Source organism: Medicago sativa, chromosome 6, assembly GCF_051527215.1.
Source record: "Medicago sativa cultivar Bolivia chromosome 6, Bolivia_mono, whole genome shotgun sequence".
Classification (NCBI taxonomy): Eukaryota; Viridiplantae; Streptophyta; class Magnoliopsida; order Fabales; family Fabaceae; genus Medicago; species Medicago sativa.
The window spans coordinates 44,500,140-44,522,813 of record NC_140754.1 but is presented as its reverse complement, the minus strand read 5'-3'; the positions used below and the strand labels follow the sequence as shown (position 1 = coordinate 44,522,813).

The 22,674-nt window shown below is 35.1% G+C and overlaps 1 protein-coding gene and 2 pseudogenes across 2 annotated transcripts; 1 reads left to right on the top strand and 2 right to left on the bottom strand.

The window, feature by feature from the left end:
* Positions 1-1,143: 1,143 nt before the first annotated feature.
* Positions 1,144-4,855, bottom strand: LOC146915404 (uncharacterized; annotated as a pseudogene).
* Positions 4,856-12,921: 8,066 nt separating this feature from the next.
* LOC146915403 (uncharacterized) lies at positions 12,922-13,580 on the top strand (annotated as a pseudogene).
* Positions 13,581-14,392: 812 nt separating this feature from the next.
* Positions 14,393-18,396, bottom strand: LOC146915402 (uncharacterized). 2 transcript variants are annotated; one of them, XM_085717791.1, is made up of 2 exons: positions 16,698-18,215; positions 15,507-16,469 (listed from the first exon to the last, which is right to left on the bottom strand). In XM_085717791.1, exon 1 carries the CDS (start codon positions 18,207-18,209, stop codon positions 16,704-16,706), a length of 1,506 nt encoding a protein of 501 aa, XP_085573917.1. In that variant the 5' UTR covers positions 18,210-18,215; the 3' UTR covers positions 15,507-16,469; positions 16,698-16,703. The 2 variants fall into 2 exon arrangements, with proteins under 2 accessions (XP_085573916.1, XP_085573917.1); XM_085717790.1 differs by having other exon boundaries at positions 14,393-18,396.
* Between the last annotated feature and the right edge of the window lie 4,278 nt (positions 18,397-22,674).

The following is a 22,674-nucleotide window of genomic DNA, read 5'->3' as shown; positions in this document are numbered from 1 at the left end:
TGGAAGATATGGATTGGAGATAAGGTTGTGAGGTGGCATAGCATGATTTGGATCTGATTTCCTTGGTTCCCTTCTTCTCTCCATCGATCTCCTTCTTCCCATCTCTCTCTTTCCCTTCTTCTCATCTTCTCTCCACCGATCTCCTTCTTCTTCCCTTCTCTTCCTTGTTCTTCATCCCTTCCTTGTTCTTTTTCTTCAATAACAATAAACCCAGAATACTTAAAAATACAATCATGTCCACTGTGTCACAGAATTCGAAAACTAACCCTAGTGAAGGAGGTAATTGTTTATGTACTGGATCTGGATCTGTTATGAGGAAGAGATCGGTTAGAGATTGCAGGTGTGGAGAGAAACAAGTCCTGAGAACTGTAACTGATGTAAATAATCCAAATTTTGGGAAGAAGTTTTGGGGATGTGTCAACTACAAAAACCAATTTGACAAGGGTTGCAACTATTTTAATTGGTTTGATTCAAGAGATGATATTATTGATGCAAAAAATAAGGAGAGTGAGAAGCTAAAGAAGAAAAACTTGAAGTTGAAGAATGGTTTCGATAGGTCACAAAAATGGTTGAAGATATCCATTATGTATGGAATTTTAAGCTTTGGGATGATTTTAGTGTTGTTAACAATGTTGTTGTGTAACCAGAACAATGTTTTGGGAAATATGTATTTGAAGTAGTTTAAGATTATTGATGTAATGTAAGTTTGTGGGTGAGTTGTTATGTGAATGAATGTATGAACATCATTTGAATGAATGTAATGCCTATCTTGAATCAATGAATTTGTTATGAGCCAATTTTTTGTGTCACATTCAACTGAAACAAAATCCCAGCTGTGGACTTGAATGCTATAGTAATATTGTGTTTTGTAAAAATGAACAGCATATAAAATAGACCAATAATGTGAAAATAGGGTAACCAATAATGTTATAATTGCATAGTCAGATAGACCAATATTGTCTTACATAGTTAAATACCTAGTAGAAGGTATGAAATACCTAGTTGTTAAATTGTCTTACATCAAAATAAGGTTACCAAAACCAACTTGAACCACAATATTTTTCAACAAAATAAGGTAACCATAACCTAATTAATACATGACCAAAAAGCTACAAAAAAGCAAATTGCAACAGACAGAATATTTCAAGTGTTCTGGGGCTGAGTTGATGCTGATCCCTTCTTCTTTCTTGGTGTCCTTTTCCTTTTGAGAGTTGATGTTGCTGGTTGACTTGAGGAAACATTTGTTGCAGTAGCAGTTGCATTACCTGATCCTTTCTTGGTCTTCTGAGAGGCTCTTGAAGTTGTTGTATCATGTGCATTAGTTGAATTGCTTCTGACTTGATGCTGGGATGCAGAAGGCTGAGTAGAAACTTGAGTTGCAGAAGCCTGAGTTGCAGAAGGTTGGGTAGCAGAAGCTTGAGTTGCAGAAACCTGAGTTGCAGAAGGTTGGGTAGCAGAAGCTTGAGTTGCAGAAGGCTGAGTTGCAGAAGGTTGTGCTGGTTCTGGTGGTGGTGGTAGCTTGCAGGTTGACTTGTTGTGGCCTTCTGCCTTGCACCTGCTACACTTCATCCCATACCTAGCCCTCTTCAACTGTTGATCATCCCTTTTTTCATCAGCATCCTTTCTTCTATTCTTCTTTGGCCTTCCAGACTGCCTCCTGATTGGTGGTGGTTGTAGATCAGTGAATTCAGTTTTTGTCCATAGAGATTGACCATTAACTGAATATATGATGTGGCTATAGCAAGCTTCATATTTTTCTTTTCTAAAGTAATCAGAAACATATTGATCCACATCAATGGCCTGACCTATCATGCATGATAGAGCATGGCAACATGGTAAGCCAGTTAGTAGCCACTTCCTAGAAGAACATTCTTTTCTCAACAAGTTGACACTGTATGAATCCCCACTCATTGATCTGTGTCTGACCTCATAGTCAAACTCACTAGCACGCCTGCACATTACATATATGCCAGAAATTACAGTAATGTATATGACTGATATGATAAAAATTTAAGCTTTGTAAAGTTAGTAAATGACAGATAGCATACCTGACCACCCAATTGTTGGTAAAACTTTTTTCTCTTTCAATTTTTTTCCTTATGTTTGGTAAAATATTGTCTGCGTAATTTGCCACCTTTTGTCTATTTTTCTCCCACCTCTCCATCATGTATATCCTAATGTCCTCCAGCATAGTCACAACAGGCTTTTGTCTTGGAACAACAGTGACTGAGTTGAATGCTTCAGTCATGTTGTTTACTAAAGTATCACATAATGGACCAGAAGTAAACTTTGATTTGCTCCAATGTTTGACTGGTGTTTGCAGTAAATAATTGTATGCCTCTTCTGATATTTTCTTGATCTCATTCATCTCTCTATCAAAAGCAGTGGTATAACTTAATTTAGCTGCCCTCCACATCAGTTCTTTCAGCTTTTTTCCTGGGTACTTCTTTCTGAAATTGTTGTATAGATGCCTTACACAAAACCTGTGCTCTGCATCAGGAAGCAATTCTGCCAAAGCAGGCAGTAAACCCTGCATAAAGTTAACAATTAAAAAGTGTGTTTGTCAATCATAAGATGCATAAAGTAGAAAATTAAAAAAATTGTAAACTGAGCAATACATACCTTCTGTTGATCACTGATAAATGTGTAAGTGTTACACAACCTTCTTCCACCCAAATCATTAGCTAGCAGATCCAAAAACCAACTCCATGTGTCTTTAGTCTCACCCTCAACAACAGCATAGGCAATAGGCAACATCTGGTCATTAGGATCCCTCCCAATGGCTGTGAGCAATTGTCCCCCATAATAACCCTTCAAAAAACAACCATCTAAACCTATAATAGGTCTGCAAGACTTAAAACTCTCCTTACATGCCTTGAAACAAATGTAAACTCTCTGGAAATGTGGACAAAAAACTGTATCTGGGTTCTCTAAATCTCCCTCACCACCTTGAAATGGCTGACTAGTCACCTTCACAGTAGAGCCAGGGTTTGATCTAAAGAGTTCATGACAATAATCATGCATCCTAGTACACTGCTCTCTATATGACCCATCAACAAAATCCTTTGCATGACTTCTGGCCCTGTATGCTTTTGTTTAGATATACTCATTTGGAATCTGTGGTTTGTTTTTTCAATGATGTCCCCCACTCCAATTGAAGGGTTTTCCCTAACACTGTTGTGCAGCTTACCACCCAACCACCTAGAACTCATTAGAGAAACTGAGTAGTCCCATGGACATATGCAAACATCTAAAATCTTCCTCAATTGCCAAGTTTCTTCCCCAGGTCTCTTTGTACAATATGCTTCCCATTTACAGCCAGTCTTCTTGCATTTGGCTCTTACTCTTGTCTTATCATTCTTTGTAAATTTTATATCCTTCCCATTATGAACAGCATATGTCCTAACTCCCTCTTGAAATTGTTGTTTAGACACAAAATATGTTCCAACTGTCCATTTGTATTCAAACATGGAGTCAAGAAGTTGGAAAGTTGAGAAATTAGGCTTGGAGTTGGAATCATCACTATCACAATCACTATTAAGGTCATCACTGTTACAATCCTCATTGTCACTTAAACCAAATTGTGGAGGGTTACTTGACTCACCAATAACAGTTTCAGCAACAGGTTCTTCAACTCTTTCAGTTAGATTTACAGGTGTTTTCTTTGGCCTTCCTCTCTTCTTCTTTTGTTGTGCAGGCTGTGAATTGGTGTCATTTTGAGTTTGAGTTGGATTAGCAGCATTTGAATTGATGTCAGTTTGAGTTTGGTTTGGATTAGCAGCATTTGAATTGATGTCAGTTTGAGTTTGGTTTGGATTAGCAACATTTGAATTGATGTCAGTTTGAGTTTGGTTTGGGTTAGCAGCATTTGAATTGATGTCAGTTTGAGTTTGGTTTGGATTACTGTCAGTTTGAACAGTTGGAACATATTGTGAATTATCAGGAGTGGGTTGAGTTTGGCATGGCACAGTTGGTTCAATGTGGGGATTGTCTTCTGTGTGATGAGAGGGTTCAGGTTCAGGTTCAGCTTGTACACATTGAGAGGGTTCAGGTTCACTATGTGGCACAAATGGTTCTTCAAAAGCACTATCAAACCCAACTCCTTCTTCTTCTGGGTCACCAAATGTAACTTCAAAAGCACTATCATCTTCACTATTTTCCTCTGCACCTTCTGTTGGACTCACATTCTCACTTTCATCCCTATTAAAAGCTTGGCCCACATTCTCACTTTCATCCCTATTAAAAGCTTGATCCACATTCTCACTTTCCTTATCAACCACACCTTCACATTCAAACACAGTGTCATTAATAGGGCCACTTTCTACTGGGACCTCATCAAAGGACCCACCACCTACATTACTTGGCCCACTTTCTTTATCCACCTCAACACTGGGCCCACTTTCATTTTCCACGACATTACTAGGCCCACCTTCATTAACCTCATTACTGGACCCACCTTTCATTGTTATCCCACTACCTTTAACCTCATTACTTCTCACTGGGTCAGGGACTTGTTTAAAATACTCCAAAGTTGGGTATTCCTCCACTACAGGTTCAGACACTGTGTGTAACACATACAAGTGGACTTCCCCATCATTATAAGCAATGTACCTCATTCTCTTAGCGCCCTCATCACTGTTTAGCCTAATCAATTCATTCATATCCTGTGGGTCATAATACCTAAAGACTCTAAGTTATTGTACCCCATGTCTTTCAACCCACCTAGCACCTCAAAGTATGACCAAGTATCAGGATGACATAACCATGCAGACTCCATCCCATAGTAACCTAAGTGATCTGGTTCACTAAATGCCCCCATATGGTGTACCACAACTTCAAACTTTTCATCATCCATTGCTTAATATTCCTAAAAAACAAATGGCAGACGCACACATTTCAACAAACAGGACCACAACAACAGTTATAAGCAAATCAACTATAAAAAATTCGCATATGCAGACAAATATCAAACCCCAAAACCCACATTTTCACATGTACAGTTCATAACAACAATAAATAATTCTAAAACCCTAAAAGCATCTTCTGAGATAGGACCCACATCAACTATAAATACAACATTTGGAAAAGAAACCAAAAATGTTCAGAAATTTATCAAACCCTAAAAAAAGAAACCCTAACTATCGCAAGAGTTAAATTCGCAAGTTTTAGAAGAAGAATAACAAACCTGATGTAGCAAGCTTCACAGTCGCAGTTCACAGTCGCAGTTCACCTTTGAGAGAAGTTCACAGTCGCAGTTCTTCCTTCACCCATCGTTTTCGTTTTTACAGCTTTGAGAGAAGTATGAAAATGGTGTTTCTCTCTCTACAAATCTCTCTAAAAGATAGTTTTATGCCACCTCACAACCTTATCTCCAATCCGTATCTTCCACATCAGCGTCTATGTCATCAAGTTAACGTTTTTCAATTAAAAACTGACGGAGTGGATTTAATTGGCGGACGGAGATGATTTAGAGGACCACTTTGAGCCTTTTATTATTTAAGGGACCAAATCGAAATTTCATAATTATTTAAGGGACTAAACTTGTAATTAAGCCTAGAATTAAAGTGAATTGAAGCTTCCCTCAACAACAAAAAAAAAGTGAATTTAAACTAAAATTTAATTAAAGTGATTTTAATAAACAAGGGTGAAATTTGATTTTAATTAAAGTGAATTTAAGCTAAAATTATTTGAATCGGTGAATTGAATAATTAATTTGAGAGTAAAAATTACGTTTGGAAACAAAAGCCGTTATACTTGATTTTAATATTGTTATTATTATTATTATTTATTTTATTGGGTGGGGGTATTTATTTATTTTTTGAGGGGGGCTGGGGTATTTATTATTATTAGTATAATAAAAGACAATATTTATATATATAAAAAAAACATGATTGATCTTTTATATCAAGATTATTTATGTAAGATTTGCAATATTCCATCAAAGAAAACTCTAACTTCTAACAAGTCGGCCCTTCTTTCAAAAAAAAAAAAAATCGATCTTCGTTTTCTCTCTCTAGATTCTCTCTTCTGTTTTATTTCTTGAGGAGTAGTTTTGAGCCATATTATAATCCAAAATCACTTAACTTCTTCATCTTTTTCTCTCCATTTTAATCTAAATAACTTATTTTCACATAGATGTAGCTTTTTTTTTTCATCATAATTTTGTCATCTAAGTACAATGTTGTTTGTTCGTCGTCTTGTGCGGCGTTGTTTGATTTCTTGTCGTGTTACGATGTTCGTTTGGTATCCTGATCACTTTGATTTTATCATATTATTTGTATGCATTTTATCGTTGTATGCTATTAAGTTCGGTATTGTGAGTTTGTTCGGAGATACATGTTGTACGTTTTTAACAATGTTGAATATGTAGTTGTATTTGATGTACTTTATCAAATTGAATGAATGAGTATCATTTTGATTTGTGAAAAAAATTTAAGATTTTTATCATAAATAATTTTTCTTGGTTAATACACATTCTATTCCATGGTGGTTAATATTAACATTGACTATTTAAAAAAGTGAGTTTAATAATAAATATGAGGGTAACACTTACATTTGAAGACAAAGGCAACAAAATTAAGGCTCCTCTAAACATGTTGGGTCAACCTTATCTAGAGTAAAATCAATTCTAATTTAGAGACTTTATTTTTCCATCTGGCCTACTTGTGAGATTATACCACCTAATTGCCCTAGTTGAAATATATATATATATATATATATATATATATATATATATATATATATATATATATATATATATATATATATATATATATATATATATACACACCAAAGTCTCCCAATTTTGACATATTGGTACGAGTGTGGCCTTTGAAATGGCGCACTCGTGATGACATGTCATACGAGTACGTCGATTTAAATGGCGTGTGCCCGTGGGGCAAAAGTTATGGTGCATAAGTCCTTTCCTTATGCACCATGCATAAGCATATCACAACCGTCAGATCAGGGACACGTGTTATAATCTTGTGCTTCAGCTCTTTACCATTGTTATCAGATTGCAGCTTCAGCTCTTCCTCTCTCAATCGACCACCTCCACCACACCCTCCATCCTCCATCCACCATCGTTGTCACTTCCGTTCCTCCACCGCCGTCAACTCTGTTCCCCACCGCCGTCACCTCCATCATTCTTCTCTCAGCCTGTCGTCAACAACTTCAACGCAAACGGCGACGGCAAGACACTCAGATCCAATTCCACCATCAACTCCATCATCTCCGACTATATCTGAACACTCAGATCTCCATCAACGAACTCGACGATGATCTTCTGATACAACGCCGACGACATCAGAGCAGGAAATAATGATCTTCTGATACAGCGCCAGCGAATAGAAGAAACCGGAGAAGAGAAGAAACAGAATCGGAGAAAGAGAAATCGGAGAAAGAGAAATCGGAGAAGAGAAGAATCATGGTATCTTCTGAAACAGAAACCGGAGAAAAGAAGAAACAGAATCGGAGAAGAAACAGAATCGTGGTGGTGGTGAAGAGAAAGATCAACAGCTTCAATTCTCTTCCATAATTACCATCAATTAGTAGCCTTTTTAAAAGATGCGGATACATTCTGTGTGACTACGAGAAGTCCTCCTTTTGATAAAGGATTGAGGTTGAAGAAATGCGGAGCTCATTTAATCTTTGAAGGGGATGATGATTATGATGGAGATGAAGAATAGTTGGACAAAGGCTTACAATCTGTTTCAGAAAGGTTGGCCAGGTTTTTTAACACTTGTAATGAAGATGAGTGAAGATGAGTTTCAACATGAATTGGAACACGAAAATGGAGAACCTGGAACCAGATCACTTTGTGTTAAAGACAATTACATTATTCTCTTCCTGTTTAGTCTATTATTTGTGTTGTTTAGTTGGTTTTGGTTGAGGTGTATGTCAAGTTCTAAATGAAAAGACTGATACATACTATCTATCTAGTTCATTGAGATAATGATTGCTTTTAAAGCAAAAAGAGAAATTAGTTATGTCAAAAGATGATCCATTGATGATCTATGGTGTGTAACAGACATTAGTTTGTAAGGTTATTCTTGTAGGAATGAACGTGAGAGACCTTGTCTATGAGGTATTAGCTTTGTCGTAGGAATTGATTTGCCTCTCTTAGTAAAAAAATTGATTCTTGTAAGGTTATTCTTACAGGGTTATTCTTGTAAGGTTTGTAAGGTTATTCTTGTAGGAATTGATTTGCCTCTCTTAGTAAAAAAATTGACTTGGCTGAAACCAAATGGTTTAGCAATGAGCTGAATGAATTGATTTCTTGTGTCAACTAAATGCATTGAACACAACAAGCACAACAATATTTTGAAATGGAAACCAAGTCCAGCATCACCTTTAGCATTCATGACCATTCCCATTGCAAACTTTGATGTCTATGTCATTGTTAACATGGTTAATATTGATTCAAGAACTAAATTACTTTGATTTATTTTTGTAACAAATTTCCGTTTGTTGATGGTTCGATTCGAAAGATCAACAGCTTCAATTCACACGACGGCGAGAAATTCATACAGCTTCAATTCTAATGGTTTTGGAGTACAACTCACAGAAACCATTTATACAGCAAAATGGTTTTGGAGTACAACTCACAGAAACCATTTCTACAGCAAAATGGTTTTGGAGTACAACTCACAAAAACCATACCCATAGCAAAACCATTAGACAATTATTTTGGTTTCTCATAGAAGACTATCAAAACCATTAAACCATAATTATGGTTTCAGTAATAATTTCAGTGAATAACATCTTAATCATTATTCAAAACCATCTAACAATAATAATTTCATTAAAAACCATTACACAATTATTTTGGTTTCACATACATGACTATCAAAACAATTAAACCATACTTCTGGTTTCCTAGAATCGAGCCACTGGTGATAACTAAAACCATTAGACAATTAGTTTGGTTTCACAATTAAACTGATTCATATCAAGTCTTAGATTCTAAACCAAACAAAGAAATTGTTAAAAACAGTTCCAAAGCAAATCAACGCTCTGAAACCATTTCCACAGCAAAATGGTTTCAGAGTAAAACTTGCTAAAACCATTTACACAACATATTGGTTTTCATAGTAAAATGCTGAAAACCATTTCCTGAAATTAAACTATTTGAGTTGATTTTCCAGAAATTAAACCAATTCAGAGCAAAATAACACATTTTACAACTTAGATTCTAAACCAAACAAAGAAATTCATTCACTCTTTTCTTCAAACTTACACAACATCTAAAATGAACCAAATACAAAATCCCTAATCTGACAAAAACCCCTCTTTCTCTTTCTGCACCCCCAACAATGACGCTTCTTCTCCGTCTCAAATCCACAAAACCCAAACCCTACTCTCCGCCACTCCACCACCTCTTCTCCACCTCCAACTCCGGCGACAATGACGGCGGCGACGGTGACAAAAAGCCCTCCTTCTCTGAATCCTTACGACAAGTCAGAAGCTCATTCAAACAACAACCAACTTCAAACTCAACACCTTCTCCTCTCTCTCCACCACAACAAAGCGAATCCGTTGATGATATCGTGAACAAAATCCAAAGCTTCCGTTACAAAACCACCGTACCTGATTCCGATGATCTGTTAACTCAGAAGAAGACAATCTCGTTTCAGGATAAGCTCATAAGCTCATATACCTTAGGTATACTCAGAAGAAAGCAATTTTGTTTTTTTCTGGGGTGTAGAAAGCAATTTTGTTGGGCTAGGTGTTAATGGGCTGGACTTATGCATGGTGCATAAGTTTTGGCTTATGCACCATAACCACACCCGTGCCCGTGATGCGTTTTTTTTTTTGGGGTTATTTTTTTTATAATTATTTAATTATTTAATATATAAACTCAAAATTAAATATTTTAAAAAATATAATAATAATATTCATAACAAAATATTACCAAATTAAAAATTACTACAACAAATGACAAACTACAAATATCCTTATGTGGCACATCCCCGACGTCTAATGTCGCGGGTGGGATATCGTGGACTTTTCGATTGTACATTTTCAACGTATAATTGCACGAAAAAACTACCACCTTGAAATAGCCCGTGTCCCACATCTTAAGCAAATATACATAGTCTACATCATTAATTTTCATAGAGGTAAAGTCATGAAAAAATATATCTAATTCTCTGATATTGTAATAGCTTCTCAGTTGTGGCCATCAAGCTCTTATTATTAGATCTGCAATTCATGTTGAAAAAATAAAATCGCGAGAGATCTAATGATTGTTGCTTAAGTTCTTCAAATTGAAACAAATGCTTACTATCATCAAGAGAAAAAGAAATAGAAGAATTCATAGATTGCAACTCTCCTAAATGGTATTTGGTCAGATGATAGTACCATTCTTCAAAATGAGGCACGTCAGTTCTTCGAAAATCTATTTGTGTCCAAGATTGTGATTTTTTTTTAAAAAAATATGGTATCATTTCGACTTCAATCACTCATCTTTCTTTCGACTTCATATACTAGGTGCGGCCATCATGAAGAGACTTTTCTCCATTGTGTCCGAGATTGTGAATTTTTTTTAAAAAAATATGGTATCATTTCTACTTCTGTAACACTCCGTTTTCCCATCTTAAAAATTTCTCAAATATAAATCAGAGTTTAACAACTTTAAACGGAATGTTTCACTTCTTAAAATTCTTAAACCGAATAAATAACAATTTATCCTTCAAATTCAACATCATAAAGTTTGAAACTTCGCAGCGGTAAATTAGTTCAACATAAGAAAAGTCTTTGCCACACAGGCCTCATCATAAAAATCTCATAAGTCTTGGTCCAATATTTATTCATAAAAAGTTCATAAATAATACGTAAGGAATAGAAATAAAAGCAAGTCCCATCCCGTTACGTATCAGAGCACCTAGACACAACGTGAGGAGTCCACTCACGATAATCTTTAATACCTGCAAGTTACCCATACGAAGGGCAACATTTTCAAGCAGAAGTGGTGAGATTTCACAAACAACATATTCAACATATAATTCATCAAAAAACATTTAACAACATAAAACATCATTAATACACCAAACATTTATCACTTAGCATCATATTAAATCATAATCAAAACATCATCATTAAATCATAATCATTAAATCATCATCATTAAATGCATATTCAACCTCTTAATCGACTCGACACTTGACTCGACAATGCAACTCAACTTGATAATGCAACTCTTAATCAACTTAAATCATCTCAAAACTTCTTGATATGCAAATACATGTGGTACCATTCAGGGCATCAAGCCCCCAACATATATGAGCGTAAATAGGCTCCAGGGCATCAAGCCCCCAACAAAGTGAGCAAAAGCTCCAGGGCATCAAGCCCCCAACGTAGTTTGAGCAAAGCTCCAGGACATCAAGCCCCCATCTTTAATGAGTATGCAATGGACTCAACTTCCTACAACTTGACAACTTAGACAACAACGTGAACATCTCTTATAATTCCATTAACATGGACAACTTCTTAAATATTTACAATTTGGACCGACTTATACAACTTTGTGACATTTAAATAGTCAACAGCAGCAAACAACAACATATAACAGTGCTTGAACATCATATCATCATTAAAGGAATGAATCATATCAACATAACATCATAAAGCATCATAATAAATACTTATAAATCAATGCTTCATTGCTAATACTCACAATCCTCCAACTCAGGCTTCTGGACAGCTTTAATCATTCTAAACAACTTCATTCTTACCTCTAGGATCAACTCATATCTACTCGTGCGAAAGGGATCGCAAAAACTTAACAAGGTTGTCTGTCTTTTAGGTGCTCGCGAGGAGAGCTCATCTACACGCCATTGCGAGTTCATGTTTCTGGGTTACTCGCCATTGCGAGTTGGTCTGCTCACGAGGCGAGTTAAAGTCTGATTGCTCTCGGGTTCTTGACATTTTTCACCCAAAAATCCCATTTTTATCTTCCCTGGGTCCATCCTTGACCCCAAAACTTGCCTAATCGTTCTTATAACTATTAAGGCACTCAAAACCATATAAAACTTGGCCTAAAACATCAATTGAAGAATCATGATTTTCTCACTGGGTTACTCGCCGTTGCGAGTTGATTTGCTCGCGAGGCGAGCGATGAAGTTCATCACTCGCAAGGCGAGCTAAGCTACTCGCCATTGCAAGCGATGAATGTCAGCTCGGGCAGAATCTTAAAAATCTCAACTTTTCATCTATTCTCATGGTTCTAACATCAAAACAGCATCTAATTATCACCCTATGGAATATCTAAGGTATGTACACAAGTTTTGCATCAATCTAACAATTTTTCATGGTTCAATCATCAAAATCGGTCATAAACCCTAATTCTTAACTCTCACAAAACTCAACCTAAATCATGCTAAATCCATTTTTCAGAATTAGAGACTTAATAATATTGAAAGTCACCCTTACCTTATAACAGATGAAATTGCAACTCTCCAGGTCTCCTCTTCTTCTCTTGACTCTTCTCTTTTTTTCACCGAAAACGTACGTACTGTGTAAAACTATTCTCTCAACCTAACTTCTCTATTTATAACACTCTTCTATTCTTCTCTCACCACTAAAATTACTCATCTCACATCACAGCCCCACTTCTTAGTATACTTATTTTATTTTCATATCTTATTTTATTTAATAATAAAATAAGTCACACCATCATTATAACTTCACAAAAATCATATAATTCACATAAATCTTGAAAATCACATAAATCACATATAAATCATATATCCCTCATAAATTACTTAATTCATATAAATATATGTTAAAACTTATTAAAATAATTAAATAATTACGACGGATTGCATGGTCCCCCATGATTGGCTCAAAGTTGGCCTTTTAGGTACTCATTCCTTCACCTTCGCTTCCATCATTTGGTGGGCTTGGTGTCACCGTAACATGATGTGTTTAAGCCAAGATAATTGGTCTCTTCACCGTCTTGGTTTCCATATTCAAAGCATGGTAGCAACCTTCAACAATTGTGTCACCATCAACCTCAGTAGCGCGGAAGAGGATAGATTTATCAAATGGAATCATAACAATCATTCTAATGTAATCCTAAATGTTGATGGAAGTTGTCTTGGCTCACCTACTAGGGCTTTTTTTGGTGGCATCTTGTCTAATTATGATGAGTTCTTTTTGTCAGGATTCTCTGGTTTCATCCAAAATTCAGTTGATATTCTCCAAGCGGAGCTTTTGGCAATTTATCATGGACTTTTGCAAGCGAAAGAAATGGCAATAAATGATCTTGTTTGTACTCTGACTCTCCGCACTATTTTAATCTTATCAAAGGTCCTCCAATGAAGGTTCATACTTATGTAGTGTTGATCCAAGACATAAAGGAGCTCATTGACCAAATCCATGTTACTATATGTCATACTTTAAGAGAAGGAAACCAATGCACGGATTTTTTGGCCAAGCATGGAGCTTCCTCCGATATTTAATTTTTCATCAACACTTCACCTCCCGAAGGCCTTCGAAGTCTTCTAAGGATTGACGCAGCTGAAACTTTTTTCTCTGAGTGTAGTTTGTTCTCTCTTTTTTGTTTTTGTTTTGATTAGCATTGTAACAGAAAAAATCTTACTTCATTTTTTCTACTTAAAACAATGTTTGCTAGACTTACCACACATCTGATGTATTTTATTTCTCCTTATGGAATACAAGCTTTTTGGTGAAGCACCTCCAAGAGATGCATCACCAAGTTCCACATTTTGATATCTAAGTTTTAGAAACAAATTCATCTAAATATGCACACTAAAAATATTGTCAATCTCATCAAGCTTATCAATTACATTATTCTTACGCTACAAATCATGACAATTTCAAATATACTTCTTCCCATAATTATTTTGGGTCAAACACTTAATCAATAAATAGACATGGTCATTGAAATGACTGTGGATTCACCTATATGCTATTTGAAATGTTTGCCCATTAAGCCTGTCAAGTGTCTGCATATGTAGTATTGTATTCAATACCATCTCTTTTTTTAGGGATCTATATTATCTCTTACTGTTAACCCCTAATATGTCAAAAAAGTCTTTGAAGATGAGAGGATCAAATCATTTTTTATATCATTCATTTTAATTCCTCTAGCTGCAAAGTATTGAATTCAAAAAAGCATTGAATTCTGTATGATTTTTTGTCAAGCTCTTCCTTGCTTCTTAACTCCATTACCATCATTAGACCACCCAGAAACCAGAAAACACATCAGCAGGTTCACGCAAATCAATTGGACAAGTTTATTTTTACCAAATCAGCTGAAATTGGACAAGTTTATTTTTACCAAATCAATAATGTAAATAAATATTAGCATATAGTAATTAGGACTGATATAAATCTGTCAAAATGTAAAAAGAAATGGATGAGGTCATTTAAAATAGAAAGATACACATACATAAAGTGTGAAATCAATATACAAAAGCAAGTACAAACATGTTTAGTGTTGATGCCTCATGAGAGTTTTGCGCTTGTTTGTGCATATCTTGGTCCTGTTGTCTAATTAGATTCCACATATTCACGCAGCCAAGCATATGATATCACAACTCACATATTAAAGCCATCAGAAAACTCTTGCACTAGAATCACTCAATCAATGTAGCTGACCTCGTAAATTATGAAGCATTGACATAGTAACACTACACTAACATAATGTAACTACATGTGTCGGTGTCGGACATCGACACAGGTGAGATACCTAACTTTTTTGGACAGTGGATACATATTGAATATGAAGTGTTAATTCTACATAGCTCATAAATTTCTTTTCGAAGACAAAAACATAGCTCAAATTCTAAGCTTTAAGTTTTTGTATATCATTCTACTTGTTATTTATTTATCATCGTTAAATTTATTTATCATCCTTGAAGATAATACTCTACCTCTTCCATTTACTTTTTCAAAACTTAAGTTTTGTTTAAACTCAAGTGCAGTCCACACCAGCCTGTAGCTAAACAAAAGAAAGGAAATGTTTGAAAGAGTTGAAGGGAAGTGGAACAGTGTAATTCTTTAGAGCAGCTTGTCATAAAAGTAAAAAAAACAGGCATTATTGGAAAATAATGAATATGTTATGATTCTAAGTTCTAATAAACTCCGACATATTTCTTATGCTGTGTAAAGTTATTTAGCTAAAGTTATTTAGCTAAATTATGTTTTTGAAACTTTTCCTTCTTTTTCTTCTCATTAACAATTTAACACCTTTCCCCTCTTCCTCGTCGAAAGATAGATAAACCATTCAACAATAATTGAACATTTTCTCCTTCCTTTTCCCCCCTTCTATTATTTTTTAGTTTAATTAAACATTAGAGAATCTCTGAGTTGGTTAATTATAGCAATAATTAAGATCCATGCATGTTTCATCCAAGTCCTCACTATGACAATCCATAGATCAATCTCAAGAGGCCAAGACCATCACAATTTACAATCCTAGTCACCCATACTAAGGCATAAACACAACATAGCTAAATATTCAGAATTCTACAACATTCTTAGGGTAAAACCAGTAGACTGTATATTCTGAAATCAAGGAATTGCAATTCCCATTACACCAATTTAGTGATTACGCCTTCATGTGCAATCCACTGAAGTCCAGAAGGAAATGTACCAGAAACATCAATTATAATACACCAAATTCACCAAAAGCTCAAAGCACAAGTTCAAGAAACAATATGGGGACTAGCAGGGAAAAAGCAAGGGCAAGACTAACCGGCAACCTTAGACCAGAGCACCAAAACATAAAATCTACAAATTAAGCAAAAGAAATTGTCCTATGCAGACCAAATATCTGCTACTGTCCTGATGATAGTAGTAAGCCGCATGCAACCACCTAGAGCGACCCAAATATCTATCACCAAAAAAACATAAGCTCATATCAGACCAGAAAAACGAAAAACCTATACCACCAGACCGAAGCCCAAACCAACAAAGCACCCAAAAATTCTACAGAAAATACCATATATATAACACCTCCCTCATTCACCGAGCCAAATAGTTCATTGGATCTCAATAACATATGCATATTTTGAAATTAATGGTATGACAAAAAAAATTAGTGGTAAATATTGTTGCCTTTTCACCCTTCCAACACCTCAATCCAACACAAAAATCTCAGCACATCAATGCAGCATGGATTGTAATACTGAAATACAGAATAAAACAGAAGCATCACAGTCCCTCCAGATCGGAAAAAGATGTCTTATATCAAAGAGAAGCTCCATGGAAGAAAAGATTGCCATGGTAGATGGTCACATGGAAGATGTGGTCGATCAAACTCGAACAACTTCTACTGCACTATTTGCAGCTAATGATGCCTTGGTGTGCTATGAAACAGGTATGACAGAATGAACCAAAGAGAATCTAATTAAGGGTCAGCATATCCCTAAAAGTAAATGACTGAATGAAAAAATCCTTATTGAAGGTGGTCGACACTACATTGCAAAGATAACGGATAACTACATCAAGACAAAAAAGAATCAACCATTAAATTAACACCATTCTAATATTGAAATGAACATAACAACAACACATGACTCTTGATTAAAATTTAATTGATAGTGAGAACATTGAGTAGTCCACCTTATATTGTATATGCAACTATCAACAAAAATAAATAAATAAATCATAATGATACATAGTTTTCATCATAGTAAAAAAAAAATTATAATTAGAAAGTATCTTACCTAGAGTTACTCTTCAAGTAGACCTCTAGCAATCATTTCCCGAAGAAGTTTCTCTGCCTTTTCATTCAAGTCTTTATGAAAGAGAGCCCGGATAATAGTTTCATAAGTTACAGCATTAGGAATTATACCATTGTCCTCCATTTTTGACAACAAGGCATCCACTTCATCAAATAAACCCATTTTACAAAGTCCATTGATCATAATAGTATACGTTCGGATATTTAGACTATAACCCTTAATCATAAGATCTTGAAAAACATCTCGTGCATTCTGAAGTCGTCCCCCTTTGCATAGTCCATCGATAAGTATATTATACGTCCACATATCTGGTTGAATCCCTTGATCCTTGATTTTATTAACTAATGCAATAGCCTTGTCAATCTGATGGTTTTTGCATAAAGAGTCTATTAAGGAATTGTAAGTGAATATATTGGGTGGTTGGCCATTATGATGCATCTCATCAACAAGCTCCCAAGAACAAGAGAATCTCCCAGATTTGCACAAACCATCAATGAGCGAACTGTAAGTTACTGTATTAGGAGCAATTCCTCTGCAATGCATTTCATGAAAGAGACTCAAGGCTTCGTCGACCATTTTAATCTTACAGAATCCATTAATCATGATACTATAGCTATGAGCATCAGGAGCCACTCCTATTCGAGAAATAATGCTTAGAACATGTTTGGCCTTATTGATTTCATTAACTAGGCAATGTCCATCCAATATTGAATTGTAGGTAACAACATTCGGTATTACACCTTCTTTCATCATCACGACTAAGAAACTCTTTGCTCCTTTCACATCTCCTTCCTTACAAAGAGCATCAACCAATATATTAAAAGTATAAATATCTGGGTTGATGTTTTTCAATAGCATTTCATGGAACAAACCAAATGCTTCTTTCAATTGACCAACAATGCAAAATCCATATATTAAAGAATTGAAAGTGACAACATCAGGAGAAATTCTCTTTGTAATCATTTCAGAATATAACTCATAGGCATCATTTACAAGCTTATCTTTACAAAAACCATCAATGATTGTGCTATACATTACTGCATTGAGGTTGACCAATTTGCTTTCAATTTGTCTCAACAACTGTAATGCAGCTTTTATTTCTCCCATTTTACACAAACCATTGATCAAGGTCCCGTAGCTAACTTGGTCCAAGTGGAATCCATGTGCAAGCACATGATCGTGAAAGTGCAAAGCTTCCCTGACCTTACCGTTAAGACACATACCTTTAATAAGTGTTGTGAGGGTTACAATATCCGGCTGAAACCCCACCTTAAGAATCTTGGCCAACATAGAAAAGGCAAAACTCATTTCAGCTAGATGGCAGTAACAATTAATGACAGTGTTGAAAGTAACAATATCAGGAGTAACTCGATTGAGTTCCAATTGATTAAAAAGGGAAATAGCAGTTGGGTAATGTTTGTTGCCAGACTTAACAAGGGAACCTAAAATCTTGTTAAATTCAATGATGGATGGAGTGGGTTTTGTACGAAGCATGTGATTGAATGAGGAAATAATATTATGAACATCACCAACATGATTGGAATTGGAATGGAATCTAAAGTGAGAGTAGTAAAGTATTCTTTTTAGGAAAGGAATAATAAAATTGGAATTAATGGAAGAAGAATTACGAAACCTGAAGAATGGTGAAAACAAAGAAGACAGTAGAGCCATCGAGAGCAGCTGTGGTGTGAAGACTCGTGTGGAAGAGGCAACTTGGTCGCTGAAACAAACAGGCTCTGTTTGGTAAAATTAGCTGATAGCTGATAGCTTTTAGCTGATAAGCTAGCTGATAGCTTTTAGCTGATAAGCTAGCTGATAGCTTTTAGCTGATAAGCTAGTTGAAGTGTTTGGTAAAATTAGCTGATAGCTTTTGCTTTGAATAATAAGGGTAAATATGGAAGAAAAAATGAGAAGCTAAAAGCTATAAGCTCAAAAGCTACTTGAAGTAGCTTCTGAAAAATAGCTTATAAGCTCTTGAAATAAGCTATAAGCTCGTTGTACCAAACAGAGCTTTTGTGTTACCAAACAGAGCTTTTTTTGTCAAATGAGCTTATAAGCTAAAAGCTAAGAGCTAAAAGCTCTTTTTTTGGGTTTACCAAACAGAGCCTAAACCTACCTACGGCAGTACAAGCGTTTTACAACACTTTCCAAATTACGGTTTCAACCTCAATACAATTTTCATTTTTTTACTTTACACACTTTATATATTTTCGATCTTTTGTATACAAATATTTAAAAAGAAGAATATTACACCTTCTTGGGTTGAAGTTTTTTTTCTTCCATTTTTTACCCTTAATTTAGATTGTTTAATTATTTTTATAAGTATTAAAATTATCAACTAAAAAAATAGTAACCCCTCAAATAATGCAGATAAAATAAGGGAACAGATAAAATAATGCAAAGCATATACCCTATAAAATCAGATAGAAAACTACCATACACATTTAGAACTTTACTGCAGTATTGAAGGATAAAGCCAATTACTCATTCTTTTGCCAATGAGGTGGAAAAATCATTAACATGAAAATCACATATCAGTTCAGCATCTCATTCCTCTTAAACTTGCACAAATTATTAACTTGAATGATTAATATATCTAAATTCGCATCAAATATAAAAAGTTGCACGCCAGATGTTTTAAACTGATTCAAGCTGACATATTCGACATGACCTGAATGGCTAGATCTCATATAGTATAAACCCAATTCTGTTTTGAGACAAAACATGTCAACGTGAATCAGTTTAAATGTATTTCAGATATGGAGTCTTCATGTGTACGTTATCAAGTAATTCCAAGTTGCAATATGGAGGTCACAACCCTACCCATGATACCAAGTTGCAATATATATTGATTACACCAATTCATAAAAATACCAGATTCTAGATAGCACCAGAGAAGTACCCCATAAAGAACGAATTCTAAGGGGTATTATATTTCAAACACAATTTGAGAACAAGGACAAGCCAAAACGAATAAAACTATAGCACGAGGAGTACAAAAGTGTCCTAGTCACAAACACTGGAGAATACAAAATTCCAAACGCTAGAACATGAACCAACTAGCAAATTAAGCGACACATCCAAACAACTGAGAGGATAGCATGAAGCCAAATAGGCATATGCTATATTATAACTTTGTATCATGTCATATGTAGTCCACGACCTTATATGATATTGCAAGAGAAATTACAACCTAGGAGCATATGCCACCGAACTTCTGAAGTATCAAGCATTTGCCACTGCAATTTAAAACTTGTGACAATCACAAATGCAGTAGCCAGCATTGCGTTTTCATCTATATGATAAGTTTGGTATGTTTCTTTGATTTCTCTATTTTATGAACTATGGCATATGCCTAGAATTTATGTTCAAACAGAAATGATGGAAGTTTTACCATTTGTTCAAACAAGGTATGCAAAATCTTTTCCGTCTGCATTTTGTGCATCTAACAACCCTGCCCTTGTCTTTTCTCTGACATTGACGGCACATTAAGGACTCCTCTGCAATCCACTGTTAATTGAAAACAGAACCGCAGTTATGTAAACACGTGTAACGCCAAATTCAAACATATATATGTATATATACACACAGAATCGAAATATAATGAGCGAAGAGATCATGTGATGTCACCTTAGGATTCCGTTTGTTGATTTTTTTCTTCGGCTGTTCAATGCATTCAGGCTTGATTTTTTTAACCCTTCTTAAAGAATAACCTTTATTATAATCAGATAAAACATCACTCTCAAAATTCGTTTTGCTGATCAGCTCATTCTCATCAATCTTAACTTTTTTACCATTTTCCCCTCTTTTTCATCTTCATCATTTTCTTCAGAACTAAAAATTTCCTTCCTCTTCCTACTAGGTTTCTTCTTCTCTGTCTTCACATTCTCCTCCTTTTGTTCAGCTTCATCATTCTCATCAGAAACCTCATTTATGACCTTCTGCCTACCACGTTTCCCCTTCTTCTTCAAATCTTCCTCCAAATCTGAAATGTAATCTTCCTTAAACAATTTAATCTTCCTGGGCCTTTAATTTCCCTCTTTCTCGTACAACCGGAAGAAAACCCTCCTTCTTCCACGTCAGCACCTTCCCAATTCTTTTCCTCACCCTCTTCCGAACTATAAACCGTCTTTTTTCTTTTTCTACCAGCTCTCTTCTTCTCTTTCGTGACATTATTTTCTTCACCCTCTTGTGCAACATTGTTTTCATCAGAATCCTTGGCTTCCATGTCATCAGAATCCTTGGCTTCCATGTCATCAGCTTCAATGGAACCTTCATCGTCCGTCGACAACAACACCACCGTTTTGGCGCCAACATTGATGGCTTGTTTTTCTCGATCAGGAATAGATTCTTCAGCTGCTTCCACCACGTCATCACCTTCATCGTCCTTCAAAGACGTCGTTTCAGTTCCAATACCGATAGCATGTGTCACGTCATCACCCTCCAACGATACCGTTTCCGCGCCAACATTGGCAGTAGGTTGTGTTTCTCGATGATCATGATCAGGAATGGATTTATCAGGATCAGGAAGGGTAAGTGTGACTTTGATTTTCACTATATATATGACTGTGAGGTTGTTCTCTTCCTCCGCCATTGAAATTTCAAATGCAGGTGAACTTTAACTATCTATGCTGGCCTGCACTGCACACGCCGAGAGATTAGAGCCGAGGGGACTTGTAAGTTGTAATTTGGTTTCTCTTTCTTTTATTCGTCTTTCTGTTTTCTTTTTTCAAATTTCATTGTTTCGACAATTTTTGTTTCTTTTTTTGCTTCAATGCTTTGTTTGGATTAGGGGAGTCATAGGCAAAAGAAAACAAAAGAAAATGCTAACTATTTTTGTTTGGTACGATGGAAAGGAAAGATTAATTCTCGTGGATCCACATCCTTATTTATTAATTTTGTTACGTCTGCAGCAACTTAACCTAATTTTTTCCCGCTCATTTGCTTTATTAGGTTTGCAATTATTTAACCTAACAAATTTCACACCAATTTCATTCCTATCCTCTTGCCTTTTATTTTAAGAAAATATTTTCTACCATATCAATGATCTTACGGGTTAAAGATTATTTATTGGTCTCTATTATAGTCGAGAAAATCCGTGCGACGCACGGGTCAAAAGTCTAGTTAAGAATCTCTTCCACCCAATACGAGAAAAGAAAGGGAGGGAGGAGATTGTAAAACCAACCGTCGTCCACCCAAAATTTCAAATTAACTTTAGGGTATTGTTTGGATTGATTTTTTATTTTTTGGATTGATTTAGTTTTGAGTTTATACAAATAGATAAACTTTTATGTATTTTTCATAAGTTTGTCAAGTAGTTTATAAAAAAACAATTTATAAAGATATAATTTTAATTACTGAGTACTTGCAAATTAACATAAACACTAATTTATTTGCATAAATTATTTTTCATAAGTTAAAAAGTAAGTCAATCTAAACGAGCCCTAGAGATGTTTGCCGTAAGTACTTTTTGAATTTTAGTAAAAAAATCATCTAATCCAAAAGATAAAAATGTAGCCATAACTAATGTGCTAAAACTTTGGCAACAAACTTGTATCAAGGCCCCATGAACGAGATATGTCAACATTGCCCTAGTTGGAGAGTCCACTTTTGGATTGATTTAGTTTTGAGTTTATACAAATAGATAAACTTTTATGTATTTTTCATAAGTTTGTCAATGTAGTTAATGAAAAAATAATTTGTAAAGATATAATTTTATTTTATTTTTTGAAAGGAAAGATATAATTTAATTTGTTACCGAGAACTTGCAAATTAACATAAACACTTGTTTATTTGCATAAGTTATTTTCATAAGTTAAAAAATAAGTCAATCCAAGAGTTGAAGAAAGTGGACCTCAAAAATTGATAAGAATTGGTATAATCAAAATTTGTGTATCTTCACCATAACATTCATGTGAAGTGAAAATAATTTTTGAGTTGTTGCTTATTTCTCATACGA

What these genes read in the sequence shown, in the direction of transcription:
- LOC146915402 (XM_085717790.1), bottom strand. Translation starts at nt 18,386, where the DNA reads ATGGCTCTACTGTCTTCTTTGTTTTCACCATTCTTCAGGTTTCGTAAT.